Source organism: Pinus tabuliformis, chromosome 3_1 (genome assembly GCF_031772625.1).
Source record: "Pinus tabuliformis cultivar Carrire ecotype Pingquan chromosome 3_1, CPIR1, whole genome shotgun sequence".
Taxonomy (NCBI): domain Eukaryota; kingdom Viridiplantae; phylum Streptophyta; class Pinopsida; order Pinales; family Pinaceae; genus Pinus; species Pinus tabuliformis.
The window spans coordinates 790993195-791018341 of record NC_142301.1 but is presented as its reverse complement, the minus strand read 5'-3'; the positions used below and the strand labels follow the sequence as shown (position 1 = coordinate 791018341).

At 38.8% G+C, this 25147-nt stretch overlaps 1 protein-coding gene across 1 annotated transcript in view; it reads left to right on the top strand.

The window, feature by feature from the left end:
- LOC149189815 (uncharacterized) overlaps nucleotides 1-23855 on the top strand; it is a 143097-nt gene extending 119242 nt beyond the window's left edge. Inside the window, exons 6-9 of the mRNA XM_089411943.1 lie at nucleotides 22272-22400; nucleotides 22594-22809; nucleotides 22990-23113; nucleotides 23306-23855. Coding sequence (XP_089268069.1) covers nucleotides 22272-22400; nucleotides 22594-22809; nucleotides 22990-23113; nucleotides 23306-23541 — 705 coding nt within the window. The 3' untranslated portion in view covers nucleotides 23542-23855. The remainder of the gene's footprint in view (nucleotides 1-22271; nucleotides 22401-22593; nucleotides 22810-22989; nucleotides 23114-23305) is intronic.
- The last annotated feature ends 1292 nt before the right edge of the window (nucleotides 23856-25147 follow it).

Below are 25147 nucleotides of genomic sequence, written 5' to 3'. Positions count from 1 at the left end.
GTTAGCAGCTTCTCCCCATAGAAACTTTGGTAGCTTCTAATCATGCAACATAGCTTTGATTGCTTCCATGATAGTTCTATTCTTTCTTTCGACCACTCCATTTTGTTCTGGGTTATATGGTACAATGGTCTCTTTCTTGATTCTAGCTTTTTCGCCGATGTCAGTGAAATCATTTGAAGTGAGCTCTCCTCAACTGTCAGATTTGAAGATTTTGATTTGCTTTCCAGTTTGTTCTTCTACCACAACTTTGAAGTCTTTGAACATGATAAATGCTTGAATTTTGTTTTTCAAAAGAAAATCCATGTTTTGCGAGAAAAATCATGTTCAAAGATTATATAATACAAGTAGCCACCAAGAGAAGTTACAGACATAGGTCCACATAAATCAGAATGTATAAGATGAATTACCTGTCTGGTTCTGCTTTTGCTTGAAGGGAATGGTCCCTTTACATGCTTTCTACTTGCGCACTCTTGACAAACTCCATCATGAACCACTCTAATCTCTGACATTTCAGAAACCATTTTTCTCACATGAGGCAATGCTTTATAGTGCATAAGAGCGATCCTTCAATGCCAAAGTTCACATGGATGATTGTTGTTATGAATTAGCACATGGATTGGTCTTCCCTTGACTTTATAAAGACCTTGAAATCTCTATCCCAGAGTGAAGGCATCTCTCATGCTAGATCTCAGTGGCCAAGTGAGAACTTTTCCATTTATGAAAGCAACTTTGATTCCTTTGTCTTCTAAGGCAGATATAGATACAAGGTATTTTTTTAGACTAGTTACTTACAAAACTTCTAGAAGAGATATAGTTTTACCTTGATCCAGATGAAAAGAAACAAAATTAGATCCCTTTGTAGGATATGGTGAATTATCTCCAAGTATGATTTTTAGATCTGTCTCCCTCTCAATAATAATAATAATATTATTGATGATTAAAAGGAGATTGAACTATTAAGATTGATTAATGATAAGTTAACTGATTTTCCATCAACTATACTTGATTACCAATTAATGCAAGGTGATTTACTATTTTCGGAAAGTCATACTTGAGATGCTAGACACAACTTTTTATTTTTAGAAAGTCACTCCAAAATTGTTAGAAATGAGATTTTATTTAAGGAAATTCATCCTTCAGCTGCCAATTTTCAATAGATTTAGGGCCAAATGCATGCTCATCTCCATGTCTAATAGGGAAACTAGAGGAATTTTCAAAACTTAGGAAAATGTGCTTGAAGATCAGGGCCCATGAAAGAAGCATCGCTTTTTTTTTTTACTTTTGCATATGTCCTTTTTAGCTTTCTTGTTCTTGCTAGGAAGGTTTCAATCAAACCCATCATATGATTTTTTAGTCTTCAGAGACTTTCTCACGAGGTTCGACTTCGCCTTTCAAATGAGTTAAGTGTTTCTTAATCCTATGGATCTCGTACCTTTAATGACCTTCCCACAATAGTTGCAAACTTTTTTTCCCATCATCATTCAAATGGAAATGTAACCATGTTGGATCATTCATGCTTTTAGGGGCCATGACAACCTCTACCACAACAAATAAAAATCGACATACAAATCCCTAGCAATTTTTTTTTAGGAAAAGAACAATAATTTTAAGAGAGAAATGCAAGAAAAATTAAAATAGAAATTTGCATGGGAAAAAAACAATAAATTTTAAGAGCAAAATACAAAGAAAAATTTAAATATAAATCTGCATAGAAAGCCCTAGTTTTTTTTTAAATTTCTAGGGAAACAAAGAAACAAATTTTAATACAAAATAGAAGAATATTATGTGCCTTGACATACCTCGAGAATCCTTCCACAAGTTGACAACAATAGCAACTCCAAACAACAACAAAAAACATCGCTAAAAAGCAACTCGAAAACCCCTTTAGTCACCTCCAAAATCAGCGAAAAGCCAACTCATAATCTTTGACAAAAAAGATCTAAAAGTACTTTTTAATCTCTCCAACAAACTCTTGCTAGATTAGCCCTTCAACCAACTCTTCGAATTTGCACAAGAACCTCCTGAGAACAACCCTACAAAATATCAAAGATCTCTCCAAAACCCACTCAGAAATCTCAGCTCAAGAAATACAAGAAGCTCGAATGAATAGTGTGAGTGAAATAGCGGGGGGGGGGGGGGGGGGGGGGGGTTATTTAAGTAACTTTGAGAGGGGCTTGACTTTCTTTTTTGTAGGCCAACTAAGAGAGGAAAAAATTTAAGTTTTGGCCCCATGAGGCGGCTGTACGCGGCTATACAGAACTAACTTGTTCAGTGAAAATAATCGGTTTGGTACCGAATTGGCAAAAAATGATTTGGTTCACTAGCTTGAACCGGTTTTTCCCTCCAACTAGTTGAACCAATTGATTCTTACCAGTCTGGTCTAGTTCTGATAACATTGATCTGAACAATTCCACACAACATAAACCAATACCATTCATGATTATGTAAAATGTTAGAATAAAACAGCCAATTTGTTTGATCCGTAGGAGCTATGTTACCATAGGTGTTTTAATTCATTACAATTCTAGCGGGTTTCAGAATGCTCTTTTTGTTAATTTTTTTTATCTTTCTTCGTGACAAAGAATCAACTAACTTCATTATGCACCACGAAGAATCTATCTCTACTATTGGTGTTATTCATGGGAAATTTGGGAGATAAGGTGTCCTTTCCTAGAATTCTGGCATTTCCATGAAACACTATACACTAGGGACTACTACTCTTACACTAGGTATGGCTTGGTGTTTCAGCACCTTACTTGAAAAGGGAGCATTAGGGAAAACAAAATTGATTGCTCCTCTGTGGGGCGGGGTGAACCTAGATATAAGGAAGGGGCCTCTCATCCGTGGGAAAGAGAGAAATCATAGATCACCAGGATTGAGACTTAGGAAGAACTTATCAAGCGTGAAAACATTCTTTGAGCATGAAGGCCAACACTTTCTCTTGCTAGCATTTACAGGAAAGTTTGTCAAAGTTTTTATGATCATGAACTTGCATCTGAAAGATTTAACTTTTGAAACTTTGCAATCATTTTTTCATTAATTATATTCTAACTTTTCAACAGTGTTTATTGTTCTGAGTTGTTTAGAGATGAGTTATATTGGTGTCGCCTTATTATGTGTTTGTCAATTTTAATTTAAAAAACAATTATTAGTGCTGATGGACACACACACACACACACTGGTGATAAAATATAATTGGTGTATGATTTTCTTTTCACTGGGAGGAAAATTATGGAGCCCTACAACATCTCTCTGTCAGTTCAATCACATAGCTAACTGAAGTATTTGCACATGTGCATGGAAATTGTGTTGGAAAGGAAGAAACGCCAAGAGTTGCATATTCCAAAGAGGTAAAAATAGCTTTGCCTGTGGCTTTCTCCTGATTATCAGGTTTTAGGACTTCTTTGGCCTTTGTGTTAAAGACACATTACCCACCAAAAGTGGGTGACCCCATATGAGAATTTTTCTCCTAGATTTGTCTTCAGCCAACAACCCATGTCAGCCACCAATATAACCGATTTATTGTGCCATTTGATCTCTTCTTCCTGAGCCAGTCATATGTCCCCTCGCTCATTTGTTGAGAGCATATGTTTGAAGGTGGGCAAACCAATCCTAAAGGTATGTTATTCATTGTGCAATTGGGTGCTTATGCTTGTTTTTCCTTGGGCATATTGGGCATGGATTGTTTGGTGACTTGGAAGAAGGGATTTTGACTGTAGGTTTGTTCCCTCACCTTAAATGGGGTGTTAATCCTCAATTCTAGTCTCGTGAGAGCTCCCCATTGGCTTTTAGCTTTAGGAAGGGCACTACTTGGGAAACGCTGATTTTGGTAGCGCAGTCTCGTTTTTCCATTCCATATTTGTCACACCCCTTCACACATTATGAGCCCTATCTCATCATCTTTCTTCTCTGGGTCCACATGACCATTGGGCCCACAAGGCACTGTTACACCTCCTCCCCTTGTCCACATGTTTGGGTCGGGCATGGAAATGTCTAGAGGTTGATGCACGTAAAATAACATTAAAAGCATATCATGGCCACAATCAACAAACAAAAGAAAATAATACTATAAAATGCAAAAGATGGCCCAGACATTAAAATAACACGTGGGGAAAATCCAAACATGAGCTTTACCCCATATCATTATGGCCATCACCCTTGTTCCTAGGGCCCTATAAGTGCCCCCACATCATTTAGGAACCCATGCACGTCCCAACCCTTGGTGGACGATGGACTTCCCCACCTTAATGTTGAAAAGTAACTAGGTTCGGTCTTCATAATGACATGTGTAATTATGTTTTTTTTGTAATTAATGAAAAAAAGAAAAATAAAATTATTATTGTAATACTTGTCTCATGGGTTTCATGAGAAAGGAATTTTATTTTTAGTATGACTCCCATTGTGAGTCCTTAGGATTGGTCATAAAATCAATTTGAGTCTATGTCATGTATGAAAGACCCTTCTTGGGCATATTACACTTATGTAAGAGTCAATAGAAATGTCAAGTAGCCCTCCAAGACAAGCACAAGGCATCCCTCTTCAAGCTGTCTTCAAATGGAATTAATTAATTCCTCCAAACTGTCATGTCGACTCAAACTATTCAAGTCGGCTTATTACCTTGGGAGACAACTATAAATAGGCAGCTCACATTCCATTCTAGACACAGAATTTCAGTGATCAAGTCTAAGGCAGAAAGTGCGAAGTACAATAAAAGAAGGAGCCGAGAAAGAGCAACCGAAGAGAAGTCTGAAGCCCTAGAAGCAATGAAGTGAAGGAAAGGAGCAGCGAAGTCAATAGACTTATATTGGGATTGTTTTTGGGCATAACTCCTCTCACACGTGTGGAAAAAGGGGACAATTATTATTGCAGAAAAGAGTGAAGTCTGCTGAAGAAGTCGAGTTAGAAGTAGATATCATTCAGGTCAAAGAATGTCGAAGTAAGGTACAAGTTTGAAGTAGTGAAGAGGAAATTGAATTCTAAAGGGAAGCCGAGAAAAACGCAAATGTTTGACTCAAGCAAGAAGGATACCATCAAGGAAGATTTGTGACTTGGTCTTGGAGTGGCAAATAGGTCAAGGGTGTGGTCTTGGTATTCGTCAATTGGAATCTCTATAAAAAGAATTTGTTCGGGTTTTCCTCTCAAAGAGTGAGAGGTTTTGGCCTTGGCTGATAGCCTATATTCTGTGTCTCTTGTCTCTTTATGGTTTATGCATTGGTAGCTGTTTGATGAAGAAGAACACTAATAATCTAAATAAAAGAAGATCCTAATCTAAAGAAGTAAAAAGCACTCACAAGCAGTTACTAATTGAAGAGAAATCACATAATTACTATGCCCTAGATTTCTCAACATGGTATCAGAGCTAAGGTGACTAAGTCAAGGAAGGATATCTTATCAAGAGATACTCAAGGATCAAATCTCAAGGAAGGCATCAAAGTGAAGATCATCTTGAAGTTAAAGGAAGCATCATAACCCTAGATCAAAGAAGTCTACAAAGAAGTATTGGGATCATCATCAAAAGGAAGAAGGCCAAAACCCTACATACCCTACGTCTACTCAAGTCAAATTGTTTTGAAGACTATTCATCCAAAGAAAGCTAGATCAAACAATGGTATCATCTCACTCTCTGTGGGATCAAGGATCATTCTTGAAGAAAACTACCTTCATCAAGGAGAAATTTTATATCCTCTATATCATCATCAACATCAAGGAAGCAACAAGAAGAAGGAGCATCCTATTAAGTAAGTATATTTATGTCCACATCTGAATTCGTCAAAATGTCTTTTTGCAAGGAAAACAACAAATCAGTTGGGGCTTCAAATTATCTTGCATGGAAGAAAAGGATAGATCTAAATCTCATTGAAAATGAGGTATGGAACATGTCAAAGGTTATATCACTAAATCAAGAGAGGAAGATGCTCAAGCTCTTGCCAAGTATATGAAAGGGGAAGTTAGGGCTTAAAGGATTCTCATAGAATCAATCAGGGATCCCCTCATTCCATATATATCTAAACTTGAAACTTCAAAAGAAATCTATGAAAAACTCCTAGAGTTATATTCCATAAGCACTGCTGGAGAAGTCATCTCATCAAGACAAGAACTCTACAAGTTGAAGATTTCAAGGGAAGATGGAATAGCCTCATACTTTATGAGGATATTTGACATCCGAGATCAACTACAAGATTTGGGAGAAGTCATGTCTGATAGAGAAATGGCTACAATTGTATTAAATGCACTACCAGAGGAGTGGGGTAACTTCACGTCAAGTTTTTATAGGAAGAAAGAAGCCACTCCATTCCAGGATCTATGGTCACTATGCAAGATTGAAAAATCTAGACTAAATGCCAAATTTGATGTAGGCGTAGGTGAGCAAAATCAAGCTTATGCTAATCAATGAATGAATTGAATTGATTTACATGAGCAAATGAAGCTCAATAAGTAATACAGAGATATTTACAGAAATAGAAACATCAACTTTCTATTAGGAAATAGAAACAACCAGTTTCTTCTAAGAAACTACTAAAAAGATAACAATAGAAACAACTAATAAGAATGAGCATTAAACACTAAATAGCATTATTCTAATACGAATGTAGTGACAATGGGTTTCTACATGCTTTTTTCGTTCATGAAACACTGGATTCTTGGCAAGTTTGAGCACTCCCTGATTATCACAGAACAAGGGAGTAGGCCCTATCTGGAAAACATGCATATCCACAAGCATACGTCGAAGCCAAACTGCGTCACAAGATGCCTTAACTGCTCCCCGATACTTCGCTTCTGTTGAGGAGAGAGCCACTGCTTGCTGCTTCTTACTAGTCCAGGTGATAGCACCGGATCCTAGATTAAACACATACCCAACTGTAGATTTACGGTCATCAATCGAACCGGCCCAGTCAGAATCTGTGTAACCACTGAGTATAGGATCAGAACTTCGAGTGTACAGAAGTCCATAATTAGGAGTGCCACACACATAACGCAACACATGCTTCGCTGCTATCCAATGATCAACCTTAGGCGTTGACATGAAGCAAGAAATGTAGCTCACTGTAACACTGATGTCAGGTCTAGTGGCAGTGAGGTAGATGAGGTTGCCCACTAATTGCCTGAATAAAGTTTCATCCACAAGGGGTGAGGATGACTGAGCTGAAAGTTTGAGCCCTGGTTCCGTAGGAGTCGTGGCAGGTTTGCAATCCTGCATTCTAAATCTGTCCACAAGATTTCTGGCATACTTGGACTGAGAGGGAAAGATGTTGTTCTCAGTCTGCCAGACTTCAACCCCCAAACAGTAATGAAGAAGTCCTAAATCTGTCATATCAAAAGTGCTGCACAAAACCTGTTTGATCCCATGGATCAAATGTGTTGAGCTGCCAGTAATGATAAGGTCATCCACATAGACAACCACAAACAGAGTATCATCACCAGTATGCTTGATATACATGTTTGCATCAGATGGACTCCGCTGAAAACCATGATCTGTGAGGTACTGATCAATTTTCATGTACCAAGCCCGAGGAGCTTGTTTCAGACCATAGAGTGCTTTGACTAATCTACAGACTTTCTGTTCTTGACCGACAACCTTGAATCCTGAAGGCTGCGTCATGTAGACTTTTTCTTGTAAGTCACCATTCAGAAAAGCACTCTTTACATCCATCTGATGGACGTTCCAATTGAACTGAGCTGTGAAGGCAAGGACAAGCCGTATGGTACTCATCTTGGCTGTAGGAGCAAAGGTCTCCTCATAGTCAATGCCTTCCTTCTGTGAGAACCCTCGAGCAACAAGGCGAGCTTTATACTTGTCTAGGGTCCGTCTGCTTTGTATTTCACTTTATACACCCATTTGCAGCTAATGGGCTTTTTCCCTGCAGGTAAATCAGAAAGGGTCCAAGTGTGATTCTTCTGAAGACTCTAGAGTTCAGCTTCCATAGCTTGTTCCTACTCTGGTGTACCCTTAGCCTCTGAATAGGTTTGAGGCTCAAAAATACTGTGCAGGTTAGCCATAAGAGCAAAATTTACTGTAGACCGCTGTTTGCTCTTATGTCTAGAAGTTCTACCTTCAAGGAGCTCATTATCTCGGAGAGTAGAGGAACCAATATCAGGAGGGGATGGAGAAGGCTCAGGAACAATAGAAGCACCAAGAGGAGGGTTATTTTCCGGAGGAAGCTCAGGTAGTGCATTATCAAATATTGATGCTGCATCATCCCTCCCATCAAGTGGACCTACCAGAAGAACACTGTGAGGCTGATCCTCAGAACACTGCTCAGAAGGAGGAGATTGAAAGAATCCTTTGTCTTCATCAAATACTACATCACTACTGAAGCTAAGATGACCAGTGGCTATATCTATCAACCTATAGGCCTTGTGATGATCCTGTACCCTGTCATCATGAGTTTCTGGCTTTTGGAATCCAACTTAGAGCGCTTAGCAGTTGGAATCCAAACATATGCAACTGAGCCAAATACTTTGAGGTGACTGATCTTAGGCTTACGGCGAGACCAAACCTCTTTGGGAGTCTTCCCCTTAACAACCTGAGTAGGTGATCGGTTAAGAAGATAGACAACAGTAAATACTGCTTCAGCCCAAAATTTGTTCGAAACATTCCTGTGTTGTAACATGGATCGAGCGATTTCAACAACCGTACGGTTGCAGCGTTCGACAACATTGTTCTACTGAGGAGTGTAGGGTGTAGTTAACTGACGTTTGATGCGATGAGTATCACAGAAGTTGGAGAAAGCAGAAGAATAAAATTCCCCCCCCCCTGTTATCTGTCCTAAGAGTTATGATATTACAGCCAGACTCTTTTTCAACTAAGGATTTAAACTTCTGAAATATACGAAATACATTAGATTTAGTTTTTAGAAAATACACCCACATCTTTCTACTGAGATCTCTACAATAAGCAAAAAATATTTGCAACCAGTAATAGAAGATGTATGCATATGACCACAAATATCAGCATGAATTAACTGGAGTACCTTAGATGCGCGCCAAGATTCTCCATCCTTGAATGAAAACCGATGTTGCTTGCTAGCTTGACAGGCGCCGCATACTCCTAATCGTTGAGTCTGAATATCAGGTAACCTTGACACAAGTCCCTCCCGAGAGAGCTGAGAGAGATACTGCATGTTTAGATGCCCATATCGCTGATGCCATAGAGTGCTGATGGGAGAAATACGAGTAGCTAGAGATACTTCTGGAGAATCTCCAGTGTCAAGTACCCTGTATAGACCATGATCCTCTATGCCAACAACAACCGTAAGACTAGTGTCCTTGTCGATAATGGACCACTTGTGCGCACTGAACACTACATCAAGCTGAGGAGAGTTCCTCATAATCTGGCTGACAGACAGCAGATTAATTTCCATACCAGGAACATAGTACACATTCAGGAAGATGAGTGTGCGCCCACCAAATTGGATCTGAACTGTACCTTTGCCAACCACTGTGTACTCTTCACCTCCGCCGAATACTACTGAATCACTGAAAGGTGAGAAGTCAATAAACCAGTCACGCCTGTGAGAGAAATGGCGTGATGCACCAGAGTCAATGTACGAGGCCGAAGACGAGACATGATCTGAAGCCCTTTTAGCCATAAAGGCGTAAAAGGTAGATTCTGTATGCTCGAAATGTTCTGCAACATTTGCAGTCTGATGGGGCCCTCCCTGTTTCTTCTGTTCAGAAGCAATCCTCTGTTGGCAATCTTTCTTCATGTGGTCGAATTTGTGACAGTAATTACACTGCACATTTTTCTTCCTAGCAGGATCAAAAAATTTAGAAGAACCTTTCTGCTGAAAGGACTGAGAGGACTGATATTTGGCAGCAAAAGCATTTTCTGAGGAGGCTGATGAGGCACCACTACCAAACTGTTGTTTCCAACGATCTTGCTACATGAGTTTGGTGCATAACTCTGGAAACCTTAGATCAACATTAGTGGAGGTAATGTTGAGTGTTTCTATGAAGTGCTCATAAGGTTTTGGTAGACTTTTCAGAGTGATGACTACCATATCTTCTTCCTCCATGGTCCAACCAATGGCTTCGAGTTGGTCTCGAATGTCTTTAATCTTGTTAAGATGTTCCTGTAAAGACATATGCTCTTCCATCATGATGGAGAACAACTGATTCTTGAGAAAAAAGCTCTGCTCTTGTCAGATGTTTCATGCAGTTCCTTCAAATGTTGCCAGATTTCGGCAGCTGTCTCGTCGGAAGGAATCTGCAGTAACTGATCATTAGTCACAGAGAGTTTGAGAAGCATAACAACCTCTCGATTTCGATCATCAAATTTATCTTGATCGGTACCAGCTGTACTGGGACGAAGCTCTTTTTCCCAAAACGAGTTGATCAAGACGCCTATATTCAAAAATTGTCAACATTCTCTGTTTCCAGATGTTATAATTGGTGCCACTAAAGCGCTGATTGCCTTCCAACATCAGATTGGTTAGCGAGGCCATCTACATGTTTCCCAAGACACAGAAAACAACAGAGAAGTCTGGCACGGATTTGAATGGAAATGCCGGCTGAACCAGACAAAATATGATAGGTGCTGGAAACAAAATTTAAATATGCTGCCTCAAAAAATTGAGGTACGAAAAATGATGTACTCAAAAAATTCTGACGATTACCAAGTTGAGATATCACAAAACCCACATCAAATCTGTAATCGGAAAAGTTTTTCGACAAATGAAAAAAGTAAAATACCTTGGTCGAAAAAATACGAGCTTCAGATTTCCGCCTTAGTAATTTCTGCCTCTTATTGTGCGCTGCGACACGTTTCCGAGATTGAACCCGAGACCATGAAACTACAAAGCGATACAAATGCCTGATTCAGCAGATTTTCTGAGAAGATTTCTCGTAATTCCTCCAGATCACCACGCACAACCTCACGCACAAGTTTATAACATTTACTAGGAATTCGAAGCAGCAACTGAGTAGTGTCTAGCCCCCACTCACAGTTACAGTTGATTTAACACTAATTACATATCACGGGTAGTTGTTGTGCTTTTCCACGCGAGAGGACATACACATGACTGGTTCATTCTGTGGACAAAAGCCGGTGCTGCCGGTGTCTTCTTTCCATCAACTGCTACGCACGAAAGTAAATCAAATAGACCCTAAAAATCCGGAAACAGGTACACCATTGTGACTGAACCCCAAGAAGCCACGAGTCATCTACCTACCTCGGCCGATTAATCCAACGGGGTCTGGTTTTCACAACTGACCCGCTTCAATCACTTTCACAATTTTATCGCTATTCACCAAAGCCGGTAATCGAAAACTTAGTTTGATGGGGGTGTCTCAAGAAATTCACAAACAGGAAACTCGAGAACAAAAGAACCAGTCTTGTTGCCGTCTCTCCGGCGTCACTTCTTGTGCTGCGTGTAAGAAGAACACATCGTCCTGTTAAGTGTTGCGTCCCTGGCAATATATGAAGGCAATAGCTGGAAACAGGTGTGTGATTAGCTGGTGAGCTCACGTCACATGCTTACGACGACAAACGTCGGAACCTTTCCGAAGCCCTCGCGCATCAAATTTCGAGAAGGAGCAACCTCAATACCTCGTGGACGAAAGTAAACAAATGCTTCTTGGTGTATTATCACAATGCAAAAAAATGAAAGTTTCGAAACCGAGAAGAAAAACTTCCCTGGACCTGATCTTCGTCCAGCAATAACAGTGCTGACAAGAAAACCCGCTATTGAGTTCCTTATCCAAATAAAATCGAAGAATCTGTGACTTGAATTATTCAGCAAATAGTGAATCGAGATTTTATGCGGGTGCTACTAAGATCAGGTAGAAATGTAAATAAATCGATAGAAATTGAAACACAGAAAGAGCGTGATGGCGAACGCTACAAGGAACATACAGCCGTTATAATCTTTTCGAGTATTGTTGAACACGCCAGTAGTCCAGTCAGTCGAACACGCTGAAGAACTTCACAATAGAGACGCTAACCCTCGGGGAACAACAATGCCTCAGCGACACAATGCTCTTCGATTTCGGATTCTGTCTTCGGTAAAAAAAGAAAATTCAAACCCTTAGAAAGAAATTTCGAAATGAACACAAAATTTTTCAAACAGTGAAAAATTATTTCGAAAGAAATACCTGTGCTCTGATACCATAATCAATGAATGGATTGAATTGATTTACATGAGCAAATGAAGCTCAATAAGTAATACAAAGATATTTACAGAAATAGAAACATCAAGTTTCTATTAGGAAATAGAAACACCCAGTTTCTTCTAAGAAACTGCTAAAAAGATAACAATAGAAACAACTAATAAGAATGAGCATTAAACACTAAATAGCATTATTCTAATATATGCTGCAATGACAAGAAATGGAAAATTTGGGAAGTCTGGTTCTTGGAAAAAGAAAAGGGACATGTCTAAAAATTCAATGCTACGAGTGTCAAGAATATGGACAGTACAAAAGAGATTCTCTTAAGGTAAAGAAGGACAACAAAAGAGGAAGCGAAGAAGCCCATATCGCCAAAGAAGTAGAGGAAGCTGAAAAGAAGAAGTCCAAGAAAGAGGAAGCAAGAGATATTTATTACTGAGATAGTTTTCCTCACCTAAGTTCTTCTCAAGTTCGTAAGTCTTCTATTGTAAGATATGGCTATCATTATTCACTAAATGGGATGCATCAATAGGAAGGAGCATTGGAAGCAAGAGCTCGGGAAAAATCATCATAGAGAAGCATGAAAGATGGTTAGAATCTATGGAAGTCAAGGATACAATTCTTAGGAATCTCGTTGGAACACAAGTGGCAAGGTCATCTAGTACAAGGTGTATCATACATCTTGTCAAAGGGAAACATCTGCTGATGAGGATACACTAGATCCTCAAGATTCTTTGATGGAATCTTCATCGAAAGGCTCATTGATTAAGAAAGGAAGCAAGTGTTTCATCAAGACTTCCAAACTTGTGGAATTCATGGGATGATGGTACGATGACTAAAAGTAAAGCAGATCAAGGATTGAAAGTCTTTCAATCAAGAAAGTTGTTGTAGGAAGTTTGGATGACCCAAAGGAAAAATGAGGTATGTATGCTTACATTTGATATTGTGGAAGTCATGCCATATGGTTGCAAGTAACATGGATCAATGCTCTATCTTGAGAGCATAATCAAAAGGAAGGATCTCCTCCCTCGAAGAAATGCAGGAATGCATGAGTCATACATTCACTAGATGAAATCAACATAATATGTCCTCATATGAAGTATGAGGTGGTTGACAACAATTGAGGAACTCTGATTGGAAGCTCCTAGGAATGAGATGTGTGAAGAAAGGAAGGAAGAGATCATGGAATATGCAACCATGGTAAAGGCTATCAACATCCGAAAGACCAAGAAGATTTGACTAGGATATCTCCATGGAAGATATGAAGACTCTGATGGAGTTTGAAAAAGAAAAAGACCCTTGACAATATATATCTTTGGGAGATGTGTCGATATGTATGAAGGATGCTAATGCAAACTAAGAGATGTCATGATAAGAGACCATCGCAAAGGTAATGTTGATTTTAATGTTCATTCCTTTATTTTTGATCAAATATCTAGATGGGTTTATGTAGAGCTGCCAAGGGAAGATCTATGGATGCCTTCCATCACTGATGCACATTTAGTAGGATGAAAGATCCTTAAGTAAACATGGCATGAAGAAATCAACATGGCATGATAGAAGCACTGTTTTAAAAACCGGTCGTTTCGACTCTAATTCGGCTGAGTTGGTCCGAGTCATAGCCCAACCAGGGCAACTCGGCCTTTGAACCGGACCGGCTGGCTGGGTTGTTACCGAGCAGGCCGAGTTGGCTAACGACTCAGCCGACTCGGTAGCAGCAGCCGATCAAGTCACTTCAACGCCATTTTTTTTTGAAATTTCATTTTTGGGGACTCCTCGGGCTTCCCTGTCTGACTCTGATCCATAGTATTGATATGCTATTCATGGTAATGTTAAATTCTTAAAGTAAAAGTGACATTCTCTTTAATCTTCATTTTTATCCTTTTACTTCAATTTTTAACATTACCATGAAATGACTTAGGATGTTTGAGAGTGGTTCCGGCTTCATTGGATTTCATATGGAGAAAGTAGAATTTTAGATTTCATTCAAAATCCAGTAGACTTATCAGTTTTTCAGGATTTCAGGATTCGGGGATTGCAATGTTTTCATTGAATTTTGTCATGTATTAGGGTATGGAACCCGTATTTAATCAAGAGCACCAATCCCTCTATGTACCTTGATGTTAGTGACATTGGTTGTCGAACTCCTTCGGGATTCAGTCCCAAACCGGGAGCTTTTGAAAATGTCGCTCCCGCTCCCGCTCCCCGCTTTCGCTCCCGCTCCCAAGTAACACTGAGCCAAATGTTGTTGGCAACTCTAGCAGTAGCCAGTAGTACTGGTCACAGACTTTTGTTGTAGAGGCCATTTCTAGCCTCCTTGGTTATGTGTTTTTGTTTTGATCTCTATATCATCATCGTGTATGTATTGGACAGTGCACTGGGTGCCATTTTGATATAATTGATATATTCATGAGCCTACTTTGATCATATGTTGTCTTCTATCTATATTCTAATGTCATGTGTTTGGAAACATGAATGAAAATCTTTAAAATTATGTGTTTTTATAAAAAATAAATATTTAATGTATTTTTTACAACGACCGAGTCATTGAAATCAAGCCGGCCGAGTCGATACCGAGTCGGAGGCGTAGTCGACCCTCGGCCGAGTCGGAATTGGAGTCGGAGTTTTAAAACATTGGATGGAAGGCCAGATATCGGTTGATGGATCACTTTCTGATGATGACATGACTAACTCATGGATGAAAGTGATGGGATGGTCTGTGCCCTAAGAAGAAGTCCCAAAATATGAAGACTCCTGAATGAAGAAATGAAGTTCATGCCATCATGAGGAGGAGTTCTTCAAGCAACTGGTTGTCCCATTATCTCCACTAAGGCGCTGTTGTAGGTCCTTAATTAAGAGGGAGCCTGGAAACAAGTTTCTTACTTGGAAGAAACTTGGAAATTCTTAAGCCAAGAGGGAGCTTAGGTACATTTCTTTCATAGGAATGAGTACATTCCTCTATTGGAATAGTTATATCCTCCCTAATTAAGAGGGAGAGATTGACACATCATTCTTGTCTTCACTTCGAGAAGATAAAATGGAGGATTGGGTAAGCATCTGGCATCTGATGCTCTTTGAGGATGTAGTAGGGCATCCAAGGTTAAGAGCAATGTGGAAAAAGTCGGGAAAAAATCAGGATTAAATCCCCAAAATGCGATTTTTTTGGCTGGTCGATTAAATCGGTCGATTTTTTGCTGATTTTTTCCCAATTGAAAAAGTCGGGATTAAATTGGGACTTTTTCCAAAAAATCGTGAATGAGGTAGTTTCTTTAACGATTTTTTATTTTTTTTTGAAAAATCGGGATTTTATTGAAAAAGTCAGGGTTTTATTGAAAAAGTTTAGATTTTTTAAAAAATGAATATTTTTATGTTTTTTTTTTTTTTTTTTGATTATGGTAACCTTTTGCCGATTTTTTCAAAAAACTCCCAACTTTAACAACTTTTTCAACTTTTGGACCCTTGTTGATCTAATCTCGACTTCGACTTTTTCCACATTGGGTAAGAGTAGTCGTTGAGGACCGATATTCTTTGAGGATTGGGAATGCAAGATAAGAATAGTCATGGAGGAACACACCTTGAGAACCCGGATGGGGTATGTTTTGAGAGAGACAATGATGAGGGTGTCTATATATCATTGGTCTTGCCAACATTGTGCTTGGATCTTGTGGAGAGATAGAGCTATTAATCAAGGCCTTACTATGTGACAACACTGGTTGATATGATGCTATACAGTTGGGCTACCAAGTTGACTCTTCTTATGAGAAATTGTTTAGATTGAGAATGACCAAGTACCACTATGAATACCTCCCTAGTTAAGAGTGTTGAAAAGTAACTAGGTTCGGTCTTCATAATGACATGTGTAATTATATTTTTACGTAATTAATTAAAAGAAGAAAAATAAATTTGTTATTGTAATACTTGTCTCATGGGCTTCATGAGCAAGGAATTTTATTTTTAGTATGACTCCCATTGTGAGTCCTTAGGATTGGTCAGTCTATGTCATGTATGAAAGACTCTTCTTAGGCATATTACACTTATGTAAGAGTCAATAGAAATGTCAAGTAGCCCTCCAAGACAAGCACAAGGCATCCCTCTTCAAGTCGGCTTCAAATGGAATTAATTAATTCCTCCAAACAATCATGTTGGCTCACACTATTCAAGTCGGCTTATTACTTTGGGAGACAACTATAAATAGGCAACTCACATTCCATTCTAGGCACTGAATTTCAGTGATCAAGTTTGAGGCAAAAAGTGTGAAGTACAATAGAAGGAGGAGCTGAGAAAGAGCAGTTGAAGAGAAGTTCGAAGTTTGAAGCCCTAGAACCAACGAAGTGAAGGATGAGCAGCGAAGTCAACAGACTTATTTTGGGACTGTTTTTGGTCATAGCTCCTCTCGCACATGTGGAAAAAGGGGAGTGTTATTATTGCAGAAAAGAGTGAAGTCTGTTGAAGAAGCTGAGTTAGAAGTATATATCATTCAGGTCAAAGGAAGCCAAAGTAAGGTACATGTCTGAAGCAGTGAAGAGGAAATCAAATTCTAAAGGGAAGCCGAGAAAAAAGTAGAGGTTCGACTCAAGTAAGAAGGATCCCATCAAAGAAGATTTGTGACTTGGTCTTGGAGTGGCAAATAAGTCAAGGGTTTGGTCTTGGTATTCGTCAAGTGGAATCTCTATAAGAAGAAGAATTTGTTCGGGTTTTCCTCTCAAAGAGTGAGGTTTGGCCTTGACTGATAACCTATATTATGTGTCTCTTGTCTCTTTATGGTTTATGCATTGGTAGTTGTTTGATGAAGAAGAACACTAATAATCTAAATAAAAGAAGATCCTAATCTAAAGAAGTAAAAAGCCACTCACAAGTAGTCACTAATTGAAGAGAAATCACATAATTACTATGCCCTAAATTTCTCAACACTTAAGGCGGTAATAACTGCTTATATCATACACATCATGCTCTCATCTCCTGGAGCCCTGAGCATTAAAACAAGGAAAAAACAATAAAAGGTGAAAGGCAAATGAAGAAGGGTGGAAAAACAAAGGTCGGGGTAGCTCATGTATCCACGATTGCTCCTTCCTACATCTATACACCTAAATATGTGGGCATCCCTCATTACCATCTTTGAGCCCATGGCATTTAGCTTTGAGACCCCTGTTTACCTATCCATGTCATCATGATTCACAAGACCCCTTTTAGTTTAAGGATGTACCTTGGATGCATCTTTTGCCTTAGGGGTTGTGAACACCTAATAAGGTTGTTTATTAGCCACTCCTACCTAGGGAGGTAACACTATTACAAGCTTGAAGCCCCAAATTTGGAACAAAATTCCATTATGAAGTCACAATGTGCCCTTGATTAACAAGCTTGGTTCACTTACACCTAAATATGTGGGCATCCCTCATTACCATCTTTGAGCCCATGACATTTAGCTTTGAGATCCTGTGTACCTATCCATGTCATCATGATCCACAAGACCCCTATTAATTTAAGGATGTACCTGAGACACGTCTTTTGCCTTAGGGGTTGGGAACACCTAATAGGGTTGTTTATTAGCCAGTCCTACCTAGGGGGGTAACACTATTACAAGCTTGAAGTCCCACATTTGAAACGAAATTCCATTATGAAGTCACAATGTGCCCTTGATTAACAAGCTTGGTTCACTTAGATGCACTAATGAATTATTGTACCTGATGGTGAGGAAGCGCATTACATCTTATATGTGATTGACAAGTGGTTTCATCATGGGTTGGGCAACTTAACTGGGACCTAAGCCCATCAGAGGATCATATTGACACCCCTAGGGGATGCGTTGAGAGCCATGGGACTCCATCATGTGTTAGAGCATCATTTCATGCCATGGGCACCCTAAACACCTTCAACAATTTGTTCATTGCCCCACATTATTAGCAAGATGATGCACTTGGACCATAACATGATCATGGAAATGGATCCAAGGCCTAGAGGAAGTTTGTCTCACCTTTGAGACTTGGGAGGGTAGGCATTATCATTAGAGCCCTCATTTGGAGCAGTGTACAGGGTTATCTTTCATCAGGAGACCCATGACACCAACATTTGTGCCCCAAACCAACTTTGGGGCACCACATGATGACTTGCATGGAAAATTAGGGGCCATCCCCTAATTCATATTTATTGGAGCCATCTCTCTGATCATAACACTCAGAGGACTCAACATGGGCCTCCAACGACTATACATCATCATGATGCCATCAACTCAACTCACATATGGATGGGTAATTCATAACTTGTGATAGCTACTTGGTCGATTTGTGACCAAGACTTATTTTGTAGCATATTATTTTATAATTTGGGGTCCCATTATGCTAATTCGATTTAGAGAGACTCATATAAATAGAAGTGAGTCTCATTTTTGAGAACTCATCATCATCACTTGGATTCTTCTCTTGTAAATAAACTTGCACTTTTCTTTGGCAACTATTGGAGATTCTTTGATGCATTTGGACATTTGGAGCTGAAATTTTCGATCTTGTTTGAAGATATCTTATGATTTGTGGATGGATATATGATAATGTCATCTTGTAAGTGCTTCTTGTTGAATATTTTCTTGGAATTATGTTTGATGTATGGAATTGGTGCAACTAGGTTAATGCTATTGTGCTCTAGTTGTTAAAAATTATTTCTGGAGAGCTTCTTGGTTGGCAATTGCATATGTTACTCATTGTATGGCAAATGATGAATGTTCCTGGTGGATGAAATTTTGTCTTTCTTCCATAAAAGTCCATAAATCTTGAGTAGATAAATGTTAAAGGTTGGTTTCTAGGGCATCAATCATTAGCCTCTTTAAGGATGGTTTTGGCTAATTTTAAATAATCTAAGACTCCATAGCCCAAGGGACAAGGCATTGGTCCAAGAAGTTTGGTGATCAACTCTTCTCCTCTCCACCTTTTCCCCTCCTTAAATTTTTGGCCCCTTTTTCCTAGGACGGTTAGGTAGAGCATCAAGCGAAATCCTTTGGAGAGTGAATTTTTGGATTCCATTCAGACAAGACTCTTCCTTGAGGTCTTGCCTAGAGGATCTCCAATTTTGGTTGATTTCTCACTCAGATCCATCCATAAATTCTTGTGTCCTAGAAGGGAAACCTAGCTTGTATTTCCTTGGATAGGTAGCTTTCTTGAGGGTTGTATGAACATAGTATTCATTGGAATAAATCATAAAAAACTCTTTCTTCTCCCTTGCCTTGACCTAGCGAATACTTTGGAAGCATTTCTTCCAACAATTTTTCATAAAACCCTAGGTCTAGCGCAAGTCTCTTCTAGGTCTCTCAAAGGAAGCGATGAGCCCCTTAGAAGCGTTAAACATCACAATGAGCTCTTTAAGAGGTCCTACCCCATCATCGGGAGTCTTGATGTTAGGGATATGTACCTCCATTGCAAGTCTCAAGCCCTAAGTCTCGATCTCCTCCTGAGCCTTTCTTGGAAAGCTTTTAGCTTCTTTGAAGCATCGAGCCATTGTTGTGTCTCTACTTGAATGGGCTGGGCTTTGTGGAGTCATGCCATACCTAAATCATTGATCTATTCATACTTAGTGATTCCCTTCCTACCGAGAATCCTCCCATTAGTGAAAGTCCATAAAGCGTAGGGGACTTTGATTGAGATGATAGTAGGTCATTGTCCCATTGTTGTCACTTAGTCTAGTAGTTGTCCCTTGGGTTGCCCTTCCTTAGGTCCCTACTAGATTATGTGGTAACAAGACCCAATCCAATCATTTACTCTATATGGTATTCTTTTTCTGGTTTTCCTAGTAGTTCAATATTGAATATTGATATCACATAGAACATTTGGTGTCTTTCTGTTAAAACTATACTGCCAGTAAGAAGTACTATGTTGGGAAACTCTTTAAAAGGAGGGCATCTATTCCCATACAACTAGGACATCTAGTCGGTTTTGACTAGGAACTGTCAGACATCCCTGGAATATGTTTTGTCCAATGTTGCACGAAGCGGGGGCTAATCGGAAGCGTTTTTTGGAAGCGGGGACGCGGAAGCGTCTGCTATATATATATATATTTCTATATTTTTTTTGCATTTATACTCAAAACAAACATCCCAAATAGCAAATTAATTGTAGAAGACATGAAAACATGCATATTTTTGCATAAATCAAGATAGATATAACATCCATTGTACATTAATGATTAATTTTCGAGCATCAATCATCTAGAATCTAGATTCTTCTCCTCTTGTCTAGCCTTTGCCTCTACCTCGATTGTCTAGGGATATTAGTCAACATTGCCCAATTTTGATCAAACTACTTAATTCAAGACTTAAAATATGGTAGAAAAAGCTTAACATGCTTGATCGATGATTTTGACTTGATTGAAAGGTAATTTTTTGCTAAGGGCGTGCCGCGTGACAAAGGAGTTCAACAATTAACACCACCAACGCTAGGGTACATATAGGGCTTGGTGTTCTTGATTAAAAGCTAATCGCATACCTTCATACTTGATATAATCCAATGAAATGCCACAATCTCATTGATCCTGAATTCCTGAAAATTGTTAAGTCTGCTGAATTTTGAATAGGATTTGAAATTCTATTTTCTCCATATGAAGTCCAATGAGGCTGGAACCACTCTCAAACATCCTGAGTCATTTCATGGTAATGTTAAAAATTTAAGTAAAAGGATGAAAATGAAAAATAAAGAAGAATGTCACTTTTACTTTAAGAATTTAACATTACCATGAGGGAGCATCTGCTATATATATATATATATATATATATTTTTTTTTTTTTGCCTTCATTCGTCACCTTAACCCAAGGTGGACCCACCCTCAACAAGCAAACTCACCTAAAATAAAAAAAAAAAAAAAAACGATTTTCTAAACGCTTTTCCGGAAGCGTACTATTCCTCCTCCGAAGCGCCACGCTTCCGACACTCGAAGCCCCGTACGAAGCGCGCTTCGGCGCTTCGGAAGCGGCTCTTCCGTGCCACGCTTCCGAATTTCCAGGAAGCGGCAAAAAATTCGGAAGCGGCGCTTCCAAATTTCGGAAGCGCGCTTCCGTACGGGACGCGCTTCGGGGCTTGGAACCGTGGGGTGGGGGGGGGGGGGGGGGGGGCTTCGTGCAACATTGGTTCTGTCGTCCCCAGGGCATAGCTTTTGCTCATCGTTTTGTATTATAGATGGCACTGACATGGAACATTTTTCAATTCAACATATCTGGAATGGTTTTATGCTTTTTATCACAAGCACGGAGAGACTCAATGTCATTTCTATAAATATGCACATTAGTTAACTCATTGCACTCCCTGTTTTGCACTTATTACGCTCGAGGACACATGAATAGTTATTTACTTGTTGCACTCTTCTTTTGCACTTCTTCCACCTTGGGTACAAGGGCATCTGCTAAAATTTAACATTTATTCTTTATATTAAGGTCAGTTAGATTTGAAATTAGCTGACATTTTTATTTGGCCATTTTCAGAATCTGGATGCTTAGATCTGGCATAATCACGGTGTTATGAATATAATATATATATAAAAAATGAAGTAAATATAAATAATGCTAAAAATCATAATAATGATTAATTAGTGATTAGAATAGAAGAGGCATGTCTCTAAGGACATGACCATTCATGAAGGGGCACTTGCCTAAGTATATAACCAGACCCTCATTTGTAACCATCTTATCATATTCTCATATATATATATATACTCAATGGACATCATATTCCAAGTGTTCTGGAAAATTTAAATTGTGAGTACAAACTTTGTTTGTAACACATGGATGTTGTAGATGCTTTATTTATTTCTCCATACCAAACCCATGGTAATGGCATTTATCATCTGTGCTAGTATATAGCTGATTCAATTTCTTCTCAACTTAAGCGGGAGATACTACTGCATTTTGGCACTTAATTTGGCCTAACTTTTTAAAATAGGCTTATCTAATTGTTCTGTGTATTGGAGGATTAGATTACCAGGCATGAGGACTCAATTTTGTTCCAATTAGTATGTCCATAAATCTTCACATTTCCTCTATACAACTAGTTTAGAAAAATTATCATTTGTATGTTGATGACTTTTTATTAAAAATTTCAATGTGCAGGATCTGAATCTTTTCTGTGGTTGTATGAAACAGTTATTTGAAGTAGAATGGCAAACTAATTGGTTTCTATTCATTTGTGGTCCAGATGAGTGATGACAATCCTTTTGTGATTCCTGAGATGGATCCTACATTACGCACCCAAATTCAGCAGTGTAACTGGCAAATTGTAAATGTGACAACTCCTGCCAACTATTTTCATGTTCTTCGTCGCCAGGTAGGTAATTGTTATTGCGTCTTATCTTGTTAAAACATTTTTTATGCGGTGCGACATAATATAATTAGAGCTTTTAGTGTTGGTAAATTTTCTAGACAAAATTTTCTTTCCTAGAATGAGACTTGTACTTGTTTTTAGGGATCCATGTCTTTCTACCTGTTTTTTGAAGTATTTGATCTATTTCTGTTTCTAGATAAATCGGGATTTCCGTAAACCTTTGATTGTCATGTCTCCAAAGAATCTTCTTCGGCACAAGGACTGCAAATCAAATCTGTCTGAATTTGATGACGTGCAAGGTCATCCCGGATTTGACAAGCAGGGAACCCGATTTAAACGTCTCATTAAGGATCAGAATGATCACTCTGACCTAGAGGAGGGCATCAAGCGTCTGATACTTTGTTCTGGAAAGGTAAATCAGTAGAGGGTTGAAGATGGTGGCTCAAGAGCACCTCTATAACACTGTTGTAGTTGAGAGATCAATCGATTAATATGTTTGTCTAGGAACTGTCCATTCGTGCACTACTAGACAATCTAAATTTCCCAGCCTTCTGGTTAATATAGCTGTCTTATGTCTCCCCTTTTCTGGCAGATCTATTATGAGCTGGATGAGGAAAGACAGAGACTTCAAAGGAAAGATGTCGCTATTTGTCGGGTTGAGCAACTATGCCCATTCCCATATGATCTGGTCCAGCGGGAGTTGAAGCGATATCCAAGTAAGTTCTCCTGTTTTTAACTTCTAGAAGTGGAATATCTTCCTTACCCATGCACTTATTTTCTGTATGGAATTATGCATTTTATGCCTATACATTTGTCATGTCCCCAATATGCAGTCAAAGATAAATGTCTATGGATCATGAATCTTGTATAATTATCTGATTTGTCTTCTCATTTGTGTTTTACTTCAGATGCGGAGATTGTGTGGTGCCAGGAAGAGCCTATGAACATGGGAGCATACAGCTATATTACCCCACGTCTTACAACTGCTATGACAGCATTAGGTCGAGGTAAATATGAGGACATTAAGTATGTCGGTCGAGCTCCTTCAGCTGCCACAGCAACAGGGTTTTCTCAGGTGCATGTAAAGGAACAAAGAGAGGTTGTAGAAACGGCATTGCAATCTGCTCCAGTCAGCTTTCCTTAATGTTTATCTCTAAAGACAAGTGTTATTTATGGATATTAATAATCAGCATGGAGAACTTCAGCATCCAGTTTCTCTTATTAGGTCAAGGCTAGATAGGAAACTCCAGTTTTTACCATGCCTTTCACAGTGTGTTAGTGAGTTCCCTTAGTTGAGGGCAGGCATGCCATTATTCAATAGCAGTACCATTTTTTCTGTATCAATAATGTTTTGCATACCATAAGATTCAAATCTCTCATGTTTGGGATGAGAGTGACACTATTTTGTTAGGTTCATTTTTGATCCAAAAAATAAAGGTAATAAATATTACGAGCTGACCTGACTGAATCATGAATTTTTTTTTACAAGAAAATTTGAATCTTAGCATTTATATATTTGAGAATGATGAGCTGGGTCTAATGATATGGAGGTTCAAATGTCAGAAACCCAAAAATACTACCCCTTGCCTTTGCTGCAGAACTATTCACCAAAGAGAAAAGATCCTTTATAGAAACCAGTTCCTGAACCTGTCTTTCAGGATACTCTAGTCCCACCATGCTACCATTCGGCTGTGGATTTTTCACCACAATCCTGATGAAATCTGGACACAGCTCTCTTTGTTCTTTTTGCTGCTTATATCATTATGGGAAACTCAAAATTGCCTCAACCTTGCCCAAATTTACCTCTGCTATCCAAATGAGTTTGCTGCCTGGCGCTACATTTCTTTAATATTGCTGCACCTTTAAGATGTCATAAATAACCCAATTTCATGATATTATGGAGACCCGGAACACCACCATATATATTGGGAAACTCTGTTGAGAAACCGAGTGTAATGAATTTTAATACCTAATTTCTCTTTCCTGATAATTACTTGTGAATATTAAATGTCTTCTTATTACTTCTTGTCTCTTCTTCATCAAGCAATTATACAAATGTTCAATCTTTCAGAAAATATAGAGATCACAAAGAGACTAGACACCAAAATTAGGCTGTTAGCCAGGGCAAAACCCACAAGGGGAAAACCCAACAAATCTTCTCTTATAGAATCAGATAAAATGAGAGATATCCAAGACCAAGATCAAGACCAAAGTGCCATCAAGATACCAAATCCAACCCTCCTCCAAGTCACCTCCAAAGTCAAAGTCAATGCTGGTAAAACCTTCTCCAATCTGGTCAAACTTCAGTTTTTTGGACCTGCAACTAGGGCTGAATTTCGGCCTGCAACCACTTAAGAAAATTCAGGTTCTTTCACAGAAATTTCAGTCCACACGTGTGAGCTGCTACAAGGTCAAACTTTGGTCAATTAGGAATATTCTTCTTGACTTTATCTTTGTGTTTCTTTGTCCTTTGACTCGTTTTCCTTTTCTTTTTCACTAGTTTCAGATGTGCTTCTTTTTGTGTGTTGAATGAGCTTCCAAATGAGTCGAACATGTCCTTTATATATAGCTGTCCAAGAGGGTCGAATAGGTGTCTATTGGAGGTCTAGGCCTGACTTGTCCAAGGAGGGCCAACTTGGTCATCTTGTGGAATTTTGACTCAACATAAAATTCAAATTCCTTTTTCTTACAAATGTCCAAATGGGACATGACTCAAGTACATTTTCTTTTGACTCATAATAAATTCTTTT